The following is a 16,694-nucleotide window of genomic DNA, read 5'->3' as shown; positions in this document are numbered from 1 at the left end:
CAGAGACCCAGGGCAGCTCCCACCACACCACCAGCCCTTGAAGGTGCAAAGGGAGGGCTAGGGAAACAGAGACTCCACCTACTTCCTTCTGCCCAGAGAACTGTCACCTAGAGAACTCTCCCGCCCCCAAGATCTAGCCAGATGTCACCTCCCTCAGAAGCCTCTAAATGCCTGCACTAGGCCGGGCACGGTGGCTCGTGCCTATATTCTCAGCACTTTGAGAAGCCAAGGTGGGTGACTCTCTTGAGGCCAGGGGTTTGAGACCAGCCTGGACAACATGGTGAAACCCTGTCTCTAGTAAAAACATAAAATTAGCTGGGTGTGGTGGTGTGAACCTATAATCTCAGCTACTCAAGAGGCTGAGGCAAGAGAATGGCTTGAACCCGGGAGGGAGAGGTTGCAGAGAGCTGACATTGCACCACTGCGCTCCAGCCTGGATGACAGAGCGAGACTCTGTCTCAAAAAAATACGTGCCCACACTAGGCCAGGCTTGGTGGCTCACTCCTATAATCCCAGCACTTTGGGAGGCCGAGGTGGGTGGATCTCTTGAGCCCAGGAGTTTGAGACCAGCCTGGGAAACATAGTGAGACTTTCTCTACAAAAAATCAAAAGTAAGCTGGATGTCATGGCTGGTGCCTGTGGTCCCAGCGAGTTGGGAGGCTGAGGTGGGAAGATTGCTTGAGCCTGGGAGGTCAAGGCTGCAGTGAGCTATGATCACACCACTGCACTCCAGCCTGGGCAGCAGAGTAAGACCTTGTCTCAAAAAGACATACATGAGGCCGGTGTGATGGCTCACACCTGTAATCCCAGCACTTTGGGAGGCTGAGGCAGGCAGATCACCTGAGGTCAGAAGTTCGAAACCAACGTGGCCAACATGGCAAAACCCCGCCTCTACTAAAAATACAAAACTAATTAGCCGAGCATGGGGGCAGGTGCCTGTAGTCCCAGCAAGTTGCAAGGTTGAGGCAGGAGAATCACTTGAACCCAGGAAGCAGACGTTGCAGTGAGACAAGATTGTGCCATTGCACTCCAGCCTGAGCAACAGAACAAGACCATCTCAAAAAAAAAGTACATGTATGCATATACACATACATGTGTATACATACATGCACACATGTGTATACCTACATGCACACATACATACTAACACCAGGTCCGATGCCTGTCCTGAGTGCCCACCAGACCCTGCCGCAGCGCTCAGCTTGGCCAGCACTTTCCAACCACGTTCTGACCTCTTAGAGGCAGGGGTGGGCTGTTTATTTCAGAATCCCCACGTCATGCCAGGCCTTCCCCTGCGGTTCTCTGGGAGGGAGGGAGGGAATTAACCAAAACATCTGTCCCAGGGTCCTGGCTACCTTCGCTCCCCAGGCCCCTCCCCAGATTCTTAACCCTTTCCAGGCCTTGCAGGTCTTAATCCCCCACAAGCAGTGATCAAACCCCCACTATGCCAAGCTCAGGAGCCCCAGAGCTCCCAGATGGTGAGGAAGGGGGACACCCAGATGGTTCACCTCAGAAGAGTGAGCGGGTTCCTGGCTCGGGTACCCCTGGAGATGGTGGTCCCCAGACACAGGGCACAGGGGATCTCTCTTCCTGGTGGGGGTAGGGAGCACTGTCCTGGGGGACCAGAGGGTGATGGGGAAGGGGTGTCTTCTTCAGGGACTGCCTGGAGGGGCAAGGCTGGGCAGGGTGGCCCTGGACTTGGCTGACAGGTATCATTTCCTGGCTTCCCTTCACAGGTCAGACAAGGGCAGCATGTCTGAAGACTTCGGGCCAGGTGAGAAGGAACAGGGCACGCCACGGGTGTCATGGGCCAGGAGGGCCACCACCAGCCCTACCCGGCAGCCTTAGGGAGGAGCTCAACTCAGCCCATGAGCCTGGAGTGCTAATTACCCGCCCGCACCTCCCAGGCTTGCAGCGCCGAGGTGCAAGGCATGCTGGGAGCTCCTACTGGGATCAAGGGCATGGAGACCTGGGTGCTGGCATCACCATTGCTTCCTGTTGATGCATAGACCCAAGCTCCAGGCTCCTGGACCAGCAGCCTCGCCTCTGGGGAGTGTCAGTCACCGGGTCTGCAAATTGGAGCCCCCAGCTGGGCACAGTGGCTCACACCTGTAATCTCAGCACTTTGGGAGGCCGAGGCAGGCAGATCACCTGAGGTCGGGAGTTCGAGACCAACCAGACCAATACACGGAAACCCCATCTCTACTAAAAATACAAAAATTAACCTGTCGTGGTGGCGCGTGCCTGTAGTCCCAGCTACTTCGGAGGCTGAGGCAGGAGAATCGCTTGAACCCAGGAGGCACAGGTTACAGTGAGCCGAGATCCCGCCATTGCACTCCAGCTTGGGCAACAAGAGTGAAACTCTCTCAAATAACTAAATAAACAGGAGCCCCTAAGCCTAGCCTGAGGGCTCCCCTGACCTCCAGTTCTGGTCTGGGCAGGAGCCAGGGGCTGACATGACTTGTCCTAGGTAGAACCTCACTGACAAGTTACAGACACCAGAATGTTCTGGAAAGACTCCCTCTGCCCAGCCAGGCTCATGCCAGACGTGACCAGATCCTCCCTTTCCTCTTTACAGGAACCTCTGGGGAGCTGGGCGGGCTGAGGCCGATCAAAATTGAGCCAGAGGATCTGGACATCATTCAGGTCACCATCCCAGGTAAGGGACGGGCGTCTGACCAGCCCCTGCAGAAATCAGGGCCATACCACTGGCCTCCCGAGGGTCTGCCCTGGTGAAGAAGAGGCCTCCAGGCCGCCGTTTCTCTCCGTGGATTCTGAGAGCCTTCGGGGTATTGTGAACGCTTTCTCAGGTGACATCTGCCCGTGTTTCGAATCCGTGTTCTCAGCTCTCACCTTCCAGAAGGTCCCCTCAAACGTCACCTTCCTGGCTTGGCCTCCCTGGGATTTGTGAGGCTGGGCCTGGGAGGTTCTGAGTTTCACCCTACCTTCTGCCAAGCCTCCCTTTCCACATCTTCAGAGGAGAGGGGAGATTTGGGCGCTGGAGCCTCAGTATGGGGTGACTGTTAGAAGCCAAGAGGGTGCCAGGCGCAGTGGCTCATGCTTGTAATCCCGGCATTTTGTGTGGCTGACACAGGAGGACTGCTTGAGGCCAGGAGTTCAAGACCAGCCTGGGCAACATAGCGAGACCCCATCTCTACTAAAAATATAAAAAATTAGTCAGATGTGGTGGTGTGTGCCTGTAAGTGTGGCTACTCAGGAGGCTGAAGGAGGAGGACCACTTGAGCCCAGGAGTTGGAGGCTGCAGTGAGCTGTGATCGCACCACTGCACTCCAGGCTGGGCAACAGTGAGACCCTATCTCAAAAAAAAAAAAAAAATGGCTGGGCGTGGTGTTTCACACCTGTAATCCCAGCACTTTGGGAGGCTAAGGTGGGTGGATCACCTGAGGTCAGGAGTTCAAGACCAGCCTGGCCAACATAGTGAAACCCCGTCTCTACTAAAAATACAAAAATTAGCCAGACATAGTGGCTCACACCTGTAGTTCCAGGCATGGTGGTATGCACCTGTAATCCCAGCTACTCGGGAAGCTGAGGCAGGAGAATCACTTGAACCAGGGAGGCAGAGGTTGCAGTGAGCTGAGATGGCACCACTGCACTCTAGCCTGGGCGACAGAGTGAGACTCTGTCTTAAAAAAAAGAGAGAAAGAAAAGGACCCTTGTGTGTGGGCAGAGTGGGCTGGGTGGTCCCTGAGGGACTGACGGGAGTGTGGCAGGTAGAGGACACCCGTGTCATTTGGAGTTTTGCCTTCAGACCCCTCGCCCACCTCTGAGGAAATGACAGCCTCGATGCCTGGGCAGCTGCCGTCCGAGGATTCTGGTTATGGGATGGAGATGCTGGCAGGTAAGAAATGGACCTGGGCTGCTGGCGGTTGGGACTATCTCCCCAGGGAGCAAAGGGAAAGGGGTGGCCGCTGCCTCTCGTAGAGGAAACCCAATATGACCCCACTCCGAGGCTGGGTCCCGTTTGGAAACCTCGAGCGGGCTTTAGGTATTTATTTATTTGGGACGGGGTTTCGTTCTTGTCACCCAGGCTGGAGCGCAGTGGCGCTATCTCAACTCACTGCAACATCCGCCTCCTCGGTTAAGTGATTCTCCTGCCTCAGCCTCCCGAGTAGCTGGGATTACAGGCATCCACCACCACACCCGGCTAATTTCGTATTTTTAGTAGAGATGGGGTTTCATCATGTTGGTCAGGTTGGTCTCAACCTCCTGACCTCAGGTGATCCGCCCGCCTCGGCCTCCCAAAGTGCTGGGATTACAGGCGTGAGCCACCACGCCGGCCATAGGCTCCCTTTACAAGAACCAGCATCCTTCCCAGGAACCACCTATTGGGATTAATTTGTCCGTTTATCCAAAAACTATTTATTGAGCATCTATTGTGTACCAGGTCCTGTGTAAGGGGCTGGAGAGAAAGCAGTGAACCGAAAAGAAGTCCCCACCTCCTGGGTGCACATCCTCATGGGAAGAGACAGACGGATACTAAGTAAAATAGGCAGGGCAAGGTGGCTCACACCTGTGATCCCAGCACTTTGGGAGGCTGAGGCAGGCAAATCACTTGAGGTTAGGAGTTCAAAACCAGCCTAGCCAGCATGATGAAACCTCATCTCTACTAAAAATACAAAGATTAGCTGTGCATGGTGTCACATGCCTGTAGTCCCAGCTACTCAGGGGGCTTTGGCAGGAGATGACTTAAAACCGGGAGGCAGAGGTTGCAGTGAGCCAAGATTGTGCCACTGCACTCCAGCCTGGGCGACAGAGCGAAACTCTGTCTCAAAGTAAATAGATAGATAAGAATTAGACAGGCATGGTGGGACATACGTGTAGTTCCATCTACTCAGGAGGCTGAGGCAGGAGGAGCCACTGAGCCCAGGAGTTGGAGGCTGCAGTGAACTGTGATGGTGCCACTGCACTCCAGTCTGCTCACCACCGCAAGACACCATCTCAGAGAAACAAAAATAGGCCAGGCATGGTGGCTCACACCTGGAATCCCAGCACTTTGGGAGGCAGGCAGATTGCCCGAGGTCAGGAGTTCAAGATCAGCCTGGCCAACCTGGTGAAACCCCGTCTCTGCTAACAAACACCAGAAAAATTAGCTGGGTGTGGTGGCAGGCAACTTTAGTCCCAGCTACTGGGAACGCTGAGGCAGGAAAATCACTTGCACCTGGGAGGTGGAGTTTGCAACCGAGATCGGGCCACTGCCAAAGGAGGAGTTCAAGACCAGCCTGGGCAACAGAGTGAAACTCTGTCTCAAAAACAAACAAAATAGGCACAAGGAGGATGCTTAGGATGTAACTGAGCAAAAGAAGAGAACTGCATTGAGCTTTGCTTACGACTGAGTTGTGAAACATAGTCACTGGGGGAAACAAGGGTATAGCAAACAGTAGCAGCATTAGGCAAAATGATTTGTGTTTTTTCTTTTCTTTCTTTTTTTTTTTTTTGGACAGAGTCTCACTCAGGTTGCCCAGGCTGGAGTGCTGTGCTGCAATCTGGGCTCGCTGTGACCTCCGCCTCCCAGGTTCAAGTGATTCTCCTGCCTCAGCCTTCCGAGTAGCTGGGATTACAGGCACACACCATCATGCCCAGCCAATTTTTGTATTTTTAATCGAGAAGGGGTTTCACCATGTTGACCAGGCTGGTTTTGAACTCCTGACCTCAGATGATCCACCCACCTCGGCCTTCCAAAATGCTGGGATTATAGGCGTAAACCACCTCATCCAGCTTTTTTCCTTTTTTTTTTTGAGACTGAGTCTCGCCCTGTCGCCCAGGTTGGAGTGCAGTGGTGGGATCTTGGCTCACTGCAACCTCTGCCTCCCTGGTGCAAGCGATTTTCCTGCCTCAGCCTCCTGAGTAGCTGGGATTATAGGCACACGCCACCTCGCCCAGCTAATTTTTGTATTTTTAATAGAGATGGGGTTTCACCATGTTGGCCAGGCTGGTCTCAAACTCCTGACCTTGTGAGCTGTCCACCTCGGCCTCCCAAAGTGCTGGGATTACAGGCGTGAGCCACCATGCTCAGGCTTCGGGTTTTTTTTTTTTTTTTTCTAAATCAGTTATGATGCACTTTTAGTATTTTGGTAATGAAGACAAAAATATGACTTGTCCAGCACAAACTGGGCATGACCGGACTTGACAGCAGTCTGTGGCGTAGCTATCCAGAGTTTGGTTGACGCCAAGCTCAGGCTGAGATGACAGCATGGCGTGGTGGCTAAGGAATTGGCACAGTGCCCGGCTGAGTTCCCAGTGGCGTTAGAAGACACCATGGAAGCCTCAGCACAGCACTCACAGCCAGAGGCACCGCAGTGGGTGGCACTGCCGGGGCTGGGGGCCTTGATGAGCACAGCACCGTTGCTGTTAGTTTGACAGCAGAACACAGGCTCAGCAAGGCTTGTTCACCTCCCCAGGGTCACACAGCCTTGGGCTGGAACACGTGTTTGCTGATTTCCCATGCAGGGTTTCTTCCCGGGCACCCCAGGCAAACCTGAGGGATTAAGAAAATTATGGCCGGGTGTGGTGGCTCACGCCTGCAATCCCAACACTTCGGGAGGCTGAGGTGGGTGGATCCCCTGAGGTCAAGAGTTTGAGACCAACCTGGCCAACATGGTGAAACACTGTCTCTACTAAAAATACAAAATTAGCTGGCGTGGTGGTGCACACCTGTAATCCCAGCTATTCGGAAGGCTGAGGCAGGAGAATCACTTGAACCCAGGAGGCGGAGGTTGTAGTGAGCCAAGATCACATCATTGCACTCCAAGCTGGATGACAAGAGCAAAACTCCGTCTCAGGGGGAAAAAAATTCTGATGGTGGTGCACACCTGTAATTCCAGCTGTTCGGAAGGCTGAGGCAGGAGAATCACTTGAACCCAGGAGGCGGAGGTTTTAGTGAGCCGAGATCACACCATTGCACTCCAGCCTGGCTGACAAGAGCAAAACTCCGTCTCGGGGAAAAAAATCCTGATGGTGGTGCACACCTGTAATTCCAGCTACTCAGGAGGCTGAGGCAGGAGAATTGCCTGAACCCAGGAGACAGAGGTTGCAGTGAGCTGAGACTGTATCACTGCATTCCAGCCTGGGCAACAGAGCAAGACTGTCTCAAAAAAAAACAAAAAAAAAAAAGAAAGAAAATTCTGAGATATTTAGGACCACCATGCGTTAGGGGGTTTTGCATATATGTGCTTTTTCTGTTTACACATGTATCATATGAAACATTTAAATGGGACTGGGTGCGGTGGGATTACAGGTGGGATCACCCCTGTAATCCCAGCACTTTGGGAGGCCAAGACGGGCAGATCACCTGAGGTTGGGAGTTCAAGACCAGCCTGACCAACATGGAGAAACCTTGTCTCTACTAAAAATACAAAATTAGCCAGGCATGGTGGCAGATACCTGTAATACCAGCTACTCAGGAGGCTGAGTTAGAAGAATCGCTTGAACCGGGAGGCAGAGGTTGAGGTGAACTGAGATCACGCCATTGCACTCCAGCCTAGGCGACAGGAGTGAAACTCCATCTCAAAAAGAAGCAGTTAAATGGTATAGAACTGTGTAGCACACTGAGCAGGTGCAGTGGCTCATGTCTATAATCCTAGCACTTTGGGAGGCTGAGATGGGAGGATTGCTTGAGCCCAAGAGGTTGAGGCTGCCATGAGCTGTGATTGCACCACTGTACTCCAGCCCGGACAACAGAGCAAGACGGTGTCTCTTAAAAACAAAACAAACAGCCAGGCTCGGTGGCTCATGCCTGTAATCTCAGCAATTTGGGAGGCCGAGGCGGGCGGATCACCTGAGGTCAGGAGTTCAATACCAGCCTGGCCAACATGGAGAAACCCCGTCTTTAAAAAAAAGAAAAAGAAAAACAAAACAAACAAACAAAAGTATGTAACATGTGAAGGAAAAAGCTCCCGTCACATGCTCCTCGGGTGACCACTAGCATTCCTGGCATCTGCCCTTTGTATGTTTTTCTCAGTGTGCTAACTCATGTGATGACTATTTTGAACAAATTGTCCCCTGTCTTCTCACCTGGATTTTTTTTTTTTTTTTTTTTTTTGAGGTGGGCTTTTACTCTGTCTCCCAGGCTGGAGTGCAGTGGCATGCCCACTCCAACCTCCGCCTCCCAGGTTCAGGCAATTCTGCCTCGGCCTCCCGAATAGCTGGGATTACAGGCACCCACCACCATGCCCGGCCAATTTTTATATTTTCAGTAGAGATGGGGTTTCACCATGTTGGCAAGTCTGGTCTGGAACTCCCGACCTCAGTTGATCTGCCTGCCTCGGCCTCCCAAAGTGCTGGGATGACAGGCGTGAGCCACCGTGCCCGGCCCAGGACTTCATCTTGTTCCCACGTCTAGAACAGACTAGCTTGGGAGGTGCATGCAAAATGATCTCAGCCTGCTTACAGGGTGGGCGCCTATGTGGAGTCGGGGTCCCTGATCCCATGGGAATAGGTGCTGTGCTTCAGAGCTGGCCCCCCTGGCCTGCCATTTCCAAGCTATCTTGTCTGACATCAGCAGCACATGGCTTAGAGGATGATATACGTGGCTTCTCAGCATCCTCTGTTCTCTTTTAGACAAAGGCCTCAGTGAGGACCCGCGGCCCGAGGAAAGGCCCGTGGAGGGTGAGACCCTGTCTGCCCCCCACATTTCACCCCCAACCCCACCCATCTCTCCTCCCCTGCCCTCCACCTCCCCTTTGGCCTCTGGGTCTCTGCCTTCTCTCCACCCATCTCTCCAGCACCCTAGTTTGGGGGTGGGGGTCCTGTGGGCTGCCCGAGGTGGGAGGAGATTCAAGGACCTGTCCTCTAGGACCAGGAGGTACCTGGTCAGTGGCACGAGCAGCTGCCCTGCTAAGGGAAATTGCAAGGCCTAGTTTTTATTGCACACGCTGCTGCTTTCCGCAAAGGTTTTAAGACCGAGAGCTGGGCCTCCTCTATCAGCAAGTAGAATTGAGGCCTGAAAGCACAACACTGGGTTTGTGTCCAGCAGACACGCCCATTCTCAGGAACAGGAGAATTCCCTCCCTGCTGAGGATGGAAGTAGGAGAGAAAGAGAGGGAAGCGAAGGTGAGGGTGGGTCTGCAGTATCCTGGAATGAGTGAGTGTCAGAGGAGAGAATTGTCACTCCCCCAAACCCAGCCTGGCAGGGGGAACCATGAAGTCTTAACACAGTTCCACTGCCCCCTGGTGGCAGCGTGCTCAATTTGCAGGCTCAGCGCACCCAGTAGTTCTCAGTCACATTGTATCCTCAGTCACATACCTACAAAGACCCATGGTTACTCCTAGTTCACAGAACCTTCCAAATCTTCACTCAGACTGGCAGTGCCCTAGATTTGATTTCACAAACAAGCATGTGAGCCCGGGCATTGTCAGGTCTGCCTGTGCCGTTTGTGAGGCCGTAAGTTACCCACCGCCACCGCCCCAGCCTTCCCCCATTCCAAGATCCCACCCAGGGCCAATCTTGGTCCCAGCAGGGCTGGGACATCAGCCGAGAAGCTGCCACCAGGGAGGCTCAACAGACTGCCTTTTGCCTTCCAGACAGCCATGGTGACATGATCCGTCCCCTGCGGAAGCAGGTGGAGCTGCTCTTCAACACGCGATACGGTGAGCAAGCAGTGGGACAGGGTCTGCGGGCACCCGGGCCCCCCGCCAGCTGCCCTGTTAGCAGAAAGGGCTTTGGACCCATCCCCTTGCCCATTCCCAAACCAGCTGCTCTCTGGGCAGGGACAAGGGAGGGAGGGATGGGAGGAGCTGGGACCCACCATCAGGATGGGGACACTAGAGGGGCTTCCAGTCAGGCTCCCTGGCTCCCTCACTTTCGCTCTCCCTCAGCCGCAGGTTGGAGGCCACTCCTTCCCCTGTAATATCGCCAGCCCTCTGCCCTCACCCTTGCCCAGGGTCCTCAGGAAGACTCATAATAAGAATATGATCAGATAACTTCAAAGCTAGGTGCTTCGCCACATTCTCTCTCTCTTTTTTTTTTTGAGATGGAGTCTTGCTCAGTCACCCACACTGGAGTGCGGTGGTGCCATCACGGCTCACCGCAACCTCTGCCTCCTGGGTTCAGGCAGTTCTCCTGCCTCAGCCTCCTGAGTAGCTGGAATTACAGGCACGCGCCACCATGCCCAGCTAATTTTTTGTATTTTTAGTAGAGATGGGGTTTCACCATGTTGACCAGGATGGTCTCGATCTCTTGACCTCGTGATCCACCAGCCTTGGCCTCCCAAAGTGCTGGGATTACAGGCGTGAGCCACCGCGCCCAGCCTTTTTTTTTTTTTTTTTTGAGATGGAGTCTTGCTCTGTCGCCCACGCTGGAGTGCGGTGGTGCCATCACGGCTCACTGCAACCTACATCTCCTGGGTTCAAGCCTCGGGCTCCCAAGTAGCTGGGATTACAGGTGCACACCACCACGCCGGGGTAATTTTTGTATTTATTAGAGACAGGGTTTCACCATGTTGGCCAGGCTGGTCTTGAACTCCTGACCTCAAGCGATCCACCTGCCTTGGCCTCCCAAAGTGCTGGGATTACAGGCGTGAGCCACTGTGGCCCAGCCCCCCACCCCATCCTCTTGTATCCCATCTCACAAAATCCCCATGTCCTAAGACCCATTTTACAGATGAGAAATGAGACTTGTCTAAGGCCCCACACTATTTGGTGGCAGAGATCGGGCTCATTCCAAGGTGTGGTGTTGCTTCTGGTGACAGGAGGGACACTCAGGGGTCTTACTGGAAAGGTGAGGCCCAGTGGACTTAGGGGGAAGCAATGTCGAATTTCAGCGGCCATTAGTGGTGGCTTCTGTGCTGCCTGTGCGTGAGGGCATGGACCCAGCGTGGGCTTTGGGGTACCCTGGTTTGAGTTCTTCTCCCCCAGCTCTGCTGTTTAGTGGCTCTGTGACCTCAGACAAGTCACGTGCCCCCTGAGCTCCAGGTTCCTTTCCTGTGGCTGGGGAACTACTTTTTCCGCCTCCCAGGAAGGCTGGCAGGCTCTCAAAAGGGCTCTGGCAGCCTTGCCCCGCCCCCCGCACAGGCACAGGACACAGGGGTTGAGGCTCCTGGCCCTGTGGCACCGGGAGGCCGACAGCAGCCCTGTCTCTGCAGCCAAGGCCATTGGCATCTCGGAGCCCGTCAAGGTGCCCTACTCCAAGTTTCTGATGCACCCAGAGGAGCTGTTTGTGGTGGGGCTGCCTGAAGGCATCTCCCTCCGCAGGCCCAACTGCTTCGGGATCGCCAAGCTCCGGAAGATTCTGGAGGCCAGCAACAGCATCCAGTTTGTCATCAAGAGGTAAGACCCGGCCAGGTCCGCAGGAGACAGCACCAGGCCTGCTCAGAGCCCAGGAGCAGCAGCAAAGTGCCGTCAAGCGATTCTCGTGCCTCAGCCTCCCGAATAGCTGGGACCACAGGTGTGTGCCGCCATGCCTGACTAATTCTGGGGGGATTTTGTGTGTGTATGTGTGCAATTTTTTTTGTTTGTTTTTTTTTTTTTAGAGATAGGGTCTGGCCACCTTGCCCAGACCATTCTCAAACTCTTGGACTCAAGCCACCTCCTGCCTTGGCTTCCCAAAATGATTACAGGCTTGAGCCACTGTGCCCGGCCACTATTTCTTTTCTTCCCCCTCCCTCCCTCCCTTCCTTCCCCCTCCTTTCCTCTCTCCCTCCCTCCCTTCCTTCCCCCTCCTTTCCTCTCTCCTTCCCTCCCTTTCTTCCTTCCTTCCCCCTCCCTCCCTCCCTACCTCCCTTCCTTCCTTCCTTCATTCCCCCTCCCTCCCTTTCTTCCTTCCTTCCTGTCTTTCTTTCTTTCTTTCTTTTTCTTTCTTTTCTTTTCTTTTCTTTTTTTGAAACAGAGTCTCACTGTCTCCCAGGCTGGAGTACAGTGGTGCAATCTCAGCTCACTGCAACCTCTGCCCCCTGGTTTCCAGCGACTCTCCTGCCTCAGCCTCTGTAGCTGAGACTACAGACACCCACCACCATGTCTGGCTCATTTTTATATTTTTAGCAGAGACAGGGTTTCACCGTGTTGGCCAGGCTGGTCTTAAACTACTGAACTCAAGTTATCTGCCCACCTTAGCCTCCCAAAGTGCTGGGATTACAGACAGGAGTCACCATACCAGGCCTTTCTTTTCTTTCTTTTCTTTTTTTTTTTTTTTTGACAGCAAGGTGTTAGATGGGTTTTGGCTGCAGTTGGCAAACAGGAGGCTCCCCAGCCCTGCCGGACCCAAAGCGTTGGAGCTGACCGGTTCCACAGTCTCAGGAGAGGAGTGTTCAGTTTCCATCAGCTCGAGGGTTCTCCAGGCAGGCCTGTCGGTGTCCTGGGCCAGGGGCTGGGGGCAATGCCCCATTGCCCCAGGATGGGAAAGTCCAGCATGGCTGCTCCAGGATCTTTCTGTTTCCTCGGGCATGCTGCGTTTTTGCCAGTGAGGGCCCAGGGCAGCGCCCACGGATATACCCTGTGTGCCCAGCTGGGATAGAAAGACCCTTTGGAGAAGATAATGGCAGTGGTTGGGGGATATCAGGAGCAGTGGCTCATGCCTGTAATCCCAGCACTGTGGGAAGCTGAGGTGGGAGGATTGCTTGAGCCCAGGAGTTCAAGACCAGCCTGGGCAACATAGCAAGACTGTGTCACTACAAAAATTTTTTTTTTTAATTCTGGTGTGGCAGCATGTGCCTGTAGTCTCAGCTACTCAGGAGGCTGAAGTGGAAGGTTCACTTGAGTTCAAGACTAGCATGGGCGTCTGGAATTTGGGCCGGGCACGGTGGCTCAAGCCTATAATCCCAGCACTTTGGGAGGCTGAGGTGAATCACGAAGTCGGGAGATCGAGACCATCCTGGCCGACATAGTGAAACCCCAACTGCTAAAATACAAAAAATTAGCCAGGCGTGGTGGTGCGTGCCTAGAGTCCCAGCTACTCGAGAGGCTGAAGCAGGAGAATCGCTTGAATCTGGGAGGCGGAGGTTGCAGTGAGCCAAGATCACACCCCTGTACTCTGGCCTGGCCACAGAGCAAGACTGTCTCAAAAAAAAAAATTTTAATTAGCTGAGCATGGTGGTGTACACCGGTAGTCTCAGCTACTCAGGAGGCTGAGGTGGGAGGATCACTTAGGCCCAGGAAGGATTTGGAGGCTCCAGTGAGCCATGACTGCACCACTGCACTGCAGCCTGGGGGACAGAGCAAGACTCTTCCTCAAAAAAATAAAATAAAACAAAACAGGGAATGGGAGGATCATATTTCCATTCTGTGTTTTTTACTTCTGTTTTACTGTAATATCATATACTTATGGCTGGGAGCGATGGCTCACACCAGTAATCCCGGCATGTTGGGAAGCCAGGGCTGGAAGATGACATGAGGTCAGGAGTTTGAGACCAGCCCGGCCATCATGGCGACATCCCATCTCTACTAAAAATACACAAATTAGCCAGGCGTGGTGGCTCACACCTGTGATCCCAGCTGCAATCTCCGTTATCAGGAGACCGAGGCATGAAAATCACTTGAACCCAAGAGGCGGAGGTTGCAGTGAGCTGAGATCACATCTCTGCACTCCAACCTGGGCGACAGAGCAAGACTCTGTCTCAAAAAAAAAGGCTGGCTGCAGTGGCTGACACGTGTAATCCCAGCACTTTGGGAGGGAGAGGAGGGTGAATTATGAGGTCAAGAGATTGAGACCAGCCTGGCCAAGATGGTGTAACCCTGTCTCTACTAAAAATACAAAAGTTAGCTGGGCATGGTAGTGGGTGCCTGTAATCCCAGCTACTCAGGAGGCTGAGGCAGATAATTGCTTGAACCCGGGAGGCGGAGGTTGCAGTGAGTCGAGATGGTGTCACTGCACTCCAGCCTGGGCTACAGAGCGAGACTCCGTCTCAAAAACAAATCAGCCAGGCGTGGTAGCATACACCTGTAATCCCAGCTACTCAAGAGGCGGAGGCAGGAGAATCGCTTGAACCTGGGAAGTGGAGGTTGCAGTGAGTCAAGATTGCACCACTGCATTTCAACCCGGGGGACGGAGTGAGACTCTGTCTCAAAAAAATAAAAAAAAAGGAAGATCGTATCTCAGGCGATTTAAGGATAAACTCGAGATAGACATATAGCCCATGAGACGTGTGAAAACACAGGGAGATAAAGACTCAACAAGAGAATATGTGTAATTATAGTACAGTAATTGGCTCTACTATATATGTGTACAGTACTGTGTTTGTGGAAGGAGAGCCTCCTTCCACATATTCCCAGCCTGGGCAACATGGTGAAACCCTGTCTCTAGGGAAAGAAAAAAAATGAGTCAGGGGTGGTGGTGTGCACCTTTAGTCTCAGCCATTCGGGAGGCCGAGATGGAGGCCCAGGCTGCAGTGAGCCAGGATCGCACCACTGCACTCCAATCTAGGTGACAGTGTGAGACCCTGTCTCAAAAATAAATTAAAAAAAAAAAAAAAACATTCTGGCCGGGCATGGTGACTGACACGTGTAATCTCAGAACTTTGGTAGGCCAAGGCGGGGGATCACAAGGTCAGGAGTTTGAGACTAGCCCGGCCAACATGGTGAAACCCCATCTCTACTAAAAATACAAAAAATTAGCTGGGCATGGTGGCGTGTGCCTGTAATCCCAGCTACTCGGGAGGCTGAGGCAGGAGAATCACTTGAACCCGGGAGACGGAGGTTGCAGTGAGCTGAGATTGCGCCACTGTGCTCCTACCTGGGTGACAAGAACAAAACTCCATCTCAAAAAAAAAAAGTGTGGGGGCAGAGAAAAAGTCTCGGCGGCAAGAACGTGCCTGTGTGTTTGAAGGCTCACACCGTGCCATCGTAGCTGGTGCAGGGTGAGTGAGGGAAGCATGATGAAGTCGCGGCCCAGTAGCGGGGGACCATGCTTGCTGGCCCACACCTGTAATCCTACCACTTTGTTAGGCCGAGGCAGGAGGATTACTTGAGCTCAGGGGTTTAAGCCCAGACTAGGCAACGTAGTGAGACCGTATCTCTATAAAAAAGAAAAATAGGCCAGGAGTGGTGCTTCATGCCTGTAATCCCAGCACTTTGGGAGGTCGAGGCAGGTGGATCACCTGAGGTCAGGAGTTTGAGACCAGCCTGGCCAGCATGGTGAAACCCCATCTCTTCTAAAAATATGAAAATTAGCCAGGCATGGTGGCAGGTGCCTATAATCCCAGCTGTTCAGGAGACTGAGGCAGGAGAATCCCTTGAACCCAGGAGGTGGAGGTTGCAGTGAGCCCAGATCATGCCACTGTACTCCAGCCTGGGCGACAAGAGCAAAACTCTGTCTCAAAAAAAAAAAAAAAAAGAAAAGAAAAACCAAAGCAAAAAACAATAACAAAAAAAAGAAAAAGAAAAAGGTAGCAGGGGCCAGATCGTGTGGGGTTTTGGGCCAGCTTAAAGAGTTTGCATTTTATTTAAAAAAAAAATTCTTCGAGACAGTGTCATTCTGTAGCCCAGGCTGCAGTGGAGTGGCGTGGTCACAGCTCACAGCAGCCTGCGACTCCTGGGCTCAAGTAATCCTCCAGTCTCAGCCTCCCAAGCAGCCGGGACTACAGGCGTGCACCGCCATGCCTGCCTAATGTTTTTATTATTGTGCAGAGATGGGGCCTTACCAGCCAGGCGCAATGGCTCATGCCTGTGATCCCAGCACTTTGGGAGACTGAGGTGGGTGGGCCACTTGAGCTCAGGAGTTTGAGACCAGCCTGGGCAACATGGTGAGACCCTACCTCTACAAAAAAGGAAAAGACAAAAATTAGCTGGGCGTGATGGCATGCACCTGTAGTCCCAAGTACTCGAGAGGCTGGGGTGAGAGGATCGCTTGAGCCTGGGAGGTGGAGGTTGCAGTGAGCCGAGATTGCGCCACTGCACTGCAGCCTGTGCGACAGAGTGAGACTCCATCTCAGAAGAAAAAGAAGCGAACATTGGGCTGACAGAACTTGCTGATTATTGGAAATGGGATCCGAGAGGAGGGTTCTGAATGGCTCTGGAACGTTCCACAGTGGATGGCAGGTGGATAATGGGATTTGCAGACCCAGGACGCAGAGGAGGGTTCCCGGGGGGGACTGGACACGGAGCAGCCTGTATTCAGGAGGAACATCAGACACGGGGGCTGCTTTCTTTTCTTTTTTTTAATGAGACAGAGTCTCACTCTGTCCCCCAGGCTGGAGTGCAGTGGCAGGATCTCAGCTCACTGCAACTTCCACTTCCTGGGTTCAAGTGATTCTCCTGCCTCAGCCTCCCGAATAGCTGGGACTACAGGTGTGTGCCACCATACCTGGCTAATTTGTGTGTTTTTAGTAGAAACGGGGTTTCATCATATTGAACAGGCTGGTCTCGAACTCCTTACCTTGTGATCTGCCCACTTCAGCCTCCCAAAGTGCTGGGATTACAAGCATGAGCCACTGCGCCTAGCCATGGGGGCTGCTTTCTATGCCCACTCCTTCAAACCGTAAGCCAGGGGCACCCAGGCAGCTTGAGGTTCGGTGCCATTTCAACAGCAAATCCTCATGAATGACATTTTTTTAGGGTTTTGTGCAAAGACAGCCTGTGCTCATGAGCACTGTTTTTTTGTTGTTGTTGCTTATTTTTTTTGGTGGGGGGTTCTATTTTTTGAGACAGAGTCTCACTCTGTTGCCCAGGCTGGAGTGCACTGGTGTGATCTCGGCTCACTGCAACCTCCGCCTCCCGGGTTCAAGCGATTCCCCTGCCTCAGCCTCCCA

General features: G+C 53.2%; 1 protein-coding gene across 15 annotated transcripts in view; it reads left to right on the top strand.

Annotated features, from left to right (window-relative positions):
• Positions 1–16,694, top strand: part of GTF2IRD1 (GTF2I repeat domain containing 1) — a 139,152-nt gene that overhangs the window by 79,568 nt on the left and 42,890 nt on the right. For all 15 annotated transcript variants that reach the window (XM_078354525.1, XM_078354518.1, XM_078354535.1 and 12 more), the window contains 6 exons: positions 1,737–1,774; positions 2,579–2,659; positions 3,770–3,859; positions 8,578–8,625; positions 9,541–9,606; positions 11,100–11,283. In XM_078354525.1, the coding sequence (XP_078210651.1) occupies positions 1,737–1,774; positions 2,579–2,659; positions 3,770–3,859; positions 8,578–8,625; positions 9,541–9,606; positions 11,100–11,283 (507 nt within the window). The remainder of the gene's footprint in view (positions 1–1,736; positions 1,775–2,578; positions 2,660–3,769; positions 3,860–8,577; positions 8,626–9,540; positions 9,607–11,099; positions 11,284–16,694) is intronic.

This window comes from Callithrix jacchus, chromosome 2 (assembly GCF_049354715.1).
Source record: "Callithrix jacchus isolate 240 chromosome 2, calJac240_pri, whole genome shotgun sequence".
Classification (NCBI taxonomy): domain Eukaryota; kingdom Metazoa; phylum Chordata; class Mammalia; order Primates; family Cebidae; genus Callithrix; species Callithrix jacchus.
This window is presented reverse-complemented; position numbering and strand designations above follow the sequence as displayed.